The 4,814-nt window shown below is 31.9% G+C and overlaps 1 protein-coding gene across 1 annotated transcript; it reads left to right on the forward strand.

Annotated features, from left to right (window-relative positions):
• The first annotated feature begins 2,130 nt into the window (after window positions 1-2,130).
• Window positions 2,131-4,318, forward strand: LOC105457588 (glucose dehydrogenase [FAD, quinone]-like). Its single transcript, XM_011702335.1, has 2 exons — window positions 2,131-3,912; window positions 4,044-4,318. Exons 1-2 carry the CDS (start codon window positions 2,131-2,133, stop codon window positions 4,179-4,181), a joined length of 1,920 nt encoding a protein of 639 aa, XP_011700637.1. The 3' UTR covers window positions 4,182-4,318.
• The last annotated feature ends 496 nt before the right edge of the window (window positions 4,319-4,814 follow it).

Genomic DNA, 4,814 nt, shown 5'->3' on the forward strand with positions numbered 1-4,814 from the left:
CGTGTGCTCTTCCGATCTATATTCACTGCAAGTACTGAAAATCTATAACATACGTTACGTGCACTATTTTCAATACTTTTAGTGCAGATTTTCAGCACTGGCAGTGAATATCGGAACTCACAATCAGCCATAGATAAATGTTCTAAGTTTTAGCACTATGTTTACAATAAATGTTCAAAACTACATTCATATTTGATATTGATTTGTTAGATCTAACTCTGTTAGTTTGTCAGATAAAAAGGGATGGCCACTTATACAAGGACACCTTAAATATAGGCGCGCGCGTACACACACACGTAATGTCAAAATTCTTCCCTCCTCCCAACACACAAAAATACTGGAAAGAATCTTATGAGATGCATAAATCATCAGTATTATTAAATTGATTATCAATTTAATATTGTGATATTACTATTCTCAATTGAGAACAGCGTCGAGACCAAAAATCTCGATTCAGTTCTCAGTTAAACCAGTTTGTAGAACTAAAAAAATGTACATAAGATTACATGAACTTTTAATGAGCACCAAGATCCTGTTATGACCGTCGTTGACCGATCTCATAAATCTAATAAGATTCCTTTGGTTATTTTGCGTATAAAAATATTAAGGCAGAATTGTAAAAATCAATAGTTTATGAGATATTTTATATTTTATTTTGACACATTTTGATATAAAGTATAAAATATGTCGTAAACTACTCATTTTTTGGCAATAGTACCTTTTTTGTGCACAGAATAATGAGATAAATCACTTGGTGTAAAGAAAATACATAGTTGTTTTTCAAAAGACTTATGCAATTTGCAAAATACAACTATGTATCATTTTTAAACACTTACCGAATTGTTCAAATAAATAACATTTTTATTATTAAATAAGAGCTGTTTTTAAAAAGTCATTAATCAAAAAAAAGTAAAATTCTGAAAATGAGATAAATATAATCTAAGTTTTTTAATTAATTTTTTTAATTAATTTATAAAAAAATGTAACAAAAGACATGGTTTATATTATTGCATTGCAGTATAAGAAATATACATATTACTCGAAGAATAATTTTATAAATACAAAAACTGGTATTACAGTTTAAACCTAAATACATCCTTTATCGATTTCGCATTATACATTGTGTTATTTATTTCGAGTTATCAAAATATCTCTTAAAAAATATATGGTAAGTACATTACAATACTATTTAAAAAAATAACAGTAATAATATATAATTTTTTGCAGAAAACTGTTTCAATAATTTTAATTATATTAAATTATTTGTATCACCGAAAAAAATAATGTATTTTATTTATGAGTTAAATGGCAATAAAAATTTTTTTTATCTTATCATTATAGGTACTGTATCTTATCATTTTATATAATCATTATAGGCATTGTAAAACATATGTATTAAGGAAGTCCTCATTCTAAGACTAAATCTCAAGTTTCAGTTTTAAATTATGAATTATTTATGCAAATTCAGTCGTATAAGCAATGCCTCATAAGAAATGGGTATTTCATCATTATATAACATCCTAGCAATAAGATCACATGTCTTATTGGATCTCGTAATTTGGAAATTGATCTACGTAGAACATAATTTATATGATTCAAACAAAAGATCACAGAAAATACTCATAATAGAAATTAAAAGGCATATTCTCAAGAGAATTCAGTTTGTCATGATAAAAGTCCAATACGAAAGCCAATTTAACAACGATGATCCAAGCGGTATAAATTATACACAATATTCGATTCATAATTGAGAATATCCAATGATGCAAGAGTAGATATTAAGATGCATTGCCTAAAAAATTTAAGAAAAAAAAACTTCTATCACACATGAGATTTCCTAACAGCCGCATATGTTTTTAAGCTACGTCATGCATGTGACACCAAGACAAATGCGTATTACGACATGGAGGGGACACTAGCTTATAAAACTACGTATAAAGAGAACCTAAAACTCTCCAGTTAAGTTTTTATAAATTTCAACGGTGATCGCGCATACAGTGACTGCTATAAAAGATTAAAAGGTATGAATTGAAAAAAAAAAAAAATATATATATATATATAAATCATTAAGATATATTTCCTACCATTGCATTTTATTCCAGATATTAAGAAGTCGATTATTATTTAAATATGTTGAAGAACATTCGGAATCTCCTTCACATTCTCAGCATAGGTGTCGCGCTCAGAGTGTTACGTGGGCATCCGTACTATAACATATCTTATGGCATTGATAATAGTCAATCAAAGTTGTCAAAATTATTAGGGCTAGGTATTGGAGTCGTGGACATCATCAAGCAAAATCAACATTACATAGATCAGGAAGTACCAGACATGACACCGCAGTTCGGAGAAGCATATGATTTTATAGTAATCGGTGCTGGTACGGCAGGCGCAACCATAGCCGCGAGACTGAGCGAGGTTTCTCAATTGAAGATACTACTGATCGAAGCTGGTTTCCACGAGAGCCTATTCATGGGCATTCCTCTGATCGCGCCCATTCTATCTTTAAATAATAACATTAATTGGAAATACAAAACTAAGCCATCCAACAAGTACTGTCGCGGCATGAAAGACAACAGTTGCTCTTATCCAAGAGGAAAAATAGTCGGTGGCAGCAGTGTGTTAAATTTTATGCTAGCTACTAGAGGTGGCGTCGAAGATTATGATCGATGGGCTGCAATGGGAAATGATGGGTGGGCATACAAGGACGTTCTTAAATATTTTAAAAAATTGGAAACAATGGATATCCCGGAGCTAAAATCGGACATTACCTATCATGGTACCGATGGACCAATACATATTAATTATCCGCTATTTCGTACCCCGTTGGCAGAAGCCTATCTAGAAGCAGGCAAGGAGCTGCGATATCCAACAGTAGATCCCAATGGGAAAAACTTAATAGGATTCTCATACGTGCAAGCTACGATTATGAATGGTACTCGTGTGAGTAGCAATAGAGCGTATTTGCATCCCGTGCACAGTCGTAAAAATCTTCATATGACTCTTCAGAGCACAGTGACAAAAGTAATAATAGATTCTAACACAAATCAAGCAATCGGCGTAGAGTTCGTTAAGTATGATCAAACTATACGTGTGTTTGCGAAGAAAGAAGTGATTCTATGTGCAGGTGCTATTGGATCACCGCAATTGTTGATGCTATCCGGCATCGGTCCAGCGAAACATCTCACTGAACTAGGTATAGATGTTCTCCAAAATGCGCCAGTCGGTGAGAACCTCATGGATCATGTAACTTTTTATGGAATGACATGGACAATAAACGCATCGATAGGTTTCAATTTTATTGATTTAAAACAAATTAAATCATATATAACAGAATTTTTGATAAAAAGGTCGGGACCGTTAACAGTTCCGAGCGGTATTGAGGCCTTCGGTTTTATTAACACGAAACATCCTGAGAAACGTAGCAGTCTACCGGACATCGAACTAGTATTTAGTGCCGGTACATTTAAAGAAGACTTTACATTTCCAAGAATATTAGGTTTAAAAGACGCAATAATTCGTAAATGGAATAAATACGCTGGCACTTACGGCTGGTCAGTTGGATCAATATTATTAAAACCAAAAAGTCGCGGTAAGATAACGTTACTGGCTAACGATGTTAATGTTAAACCAGAGATCGCGCCAAATTATTTCGATGATCCTGACGATGTCGCGACGATGATCGCTGGGATTAGAACTGCGTTAAGAATTGGTCAAACAAAGACGATGCAGGCATTCGATTCTCAATTATTAAACTTTACTTACGTGGAATGCAAAAACTACGAGTATGATTCCGATGTTTACTGGGAATGCATGATAAGGCTATTATCTTCCACACTCTTTCACGCTTGCGGCACATGTAAAATGGGACCTCGTGGAGATCCAACTGCTGTCGTCGATCCCAGATTAAAGGTACTTCCTTGATAAAACGCGCTAGCCAGTATTTATACGATATATAATAAGCAGTATGACATGTGTTTTGTACGATGTATAATAAGCAATATGACAGTGTGACATGTGAGTTCATATACAATGTTTTGCAGGTAATCGGTATTCAAGGATTACGAGTTGCAGATGCGTCCATCATGCCTGAAATTGTATCGGCGCACACAGCGATACCTGTTTTTATGATTGCCGAAAAAGCGGCAGATATAATAAAAGAAGAATGGGGTTACTTATAAGAGTCTCGACGGTAACAACTTTCTATTAAATAATTACTTCGGTTTATTATATTTCTTCTTGCATTTTATAATTGTCGATACGCTGAAAATTACGACAATGTTGATCTCTCTTCGAAATTCATTTATAACTTCAAATCAATAGAGATACGTGTGTAAATGTAATCAAATTGGAATATGTAAAATGTTAATTAAATTATATATGTAACGCATTTTAAAAAATTACAAAATAAAATGTTTTATTACGAATATCAAATTTTGAAATGAACTTTAAAATTGTAAACAATAAAAGATAAATATTAAAGTTTACATCTTATTGATAAAGCCAGATTGTAAATATTATCAAAGTCATTATTAACATTTATTAGGTAATAAAATCTCTTTATTACAAAATATGACTTATTAAATTACAATATTTTAAGTTTTGTTCGACTATAAAAAGTGACTCTTAAATAGTTTTATAAAGTAATTGTGTTATAATTTCTAACATACTCCAATACATTAATTTTTTTTGTAATTAAAAAAATGGCTTCTTTTGCGATATTTGATATTTTTTTATAAAGAAGGTTAATGTTATCTTGAAATTTCGATCAGGAGTCATGAATGTTCATCCCCTACAAAATGCATTTTTTTTAT

Source organism: Wasmannia auropunctata, unplaced genomic scaffold (genome assembly GCF_000956235.1).
Source record: "Wasmannia auropunctata unplaced genomic scaffold, wasmannia.A_1.0 LD335205.1, whole genome shotgun sequence".
In the NCBI taxonomy this organism is placed as follows: domain Eukaryota; kingdom Metazoa; phylum Arthropoda; class Insecta; order Hymenoptera; family Formicidae; genus Wasmannia; species Wasmannia auropunctata.

Coding starts and splice junctions, on each gene's coding strand:
- LOC105457588 (XM_011702335.1), top strand. CDS start 2,131: ATGTTGAAGAACATTCGGAATCTCCTTCACATTCTCAGCATAGGTGTC. Junction 3,913..4,043: donor TCGTCGATCCCAGATTAAAG/GTACTTCCTTGA, acceptor AATGTTTTGCAG/GTAATCGGTATTCAAGGATT.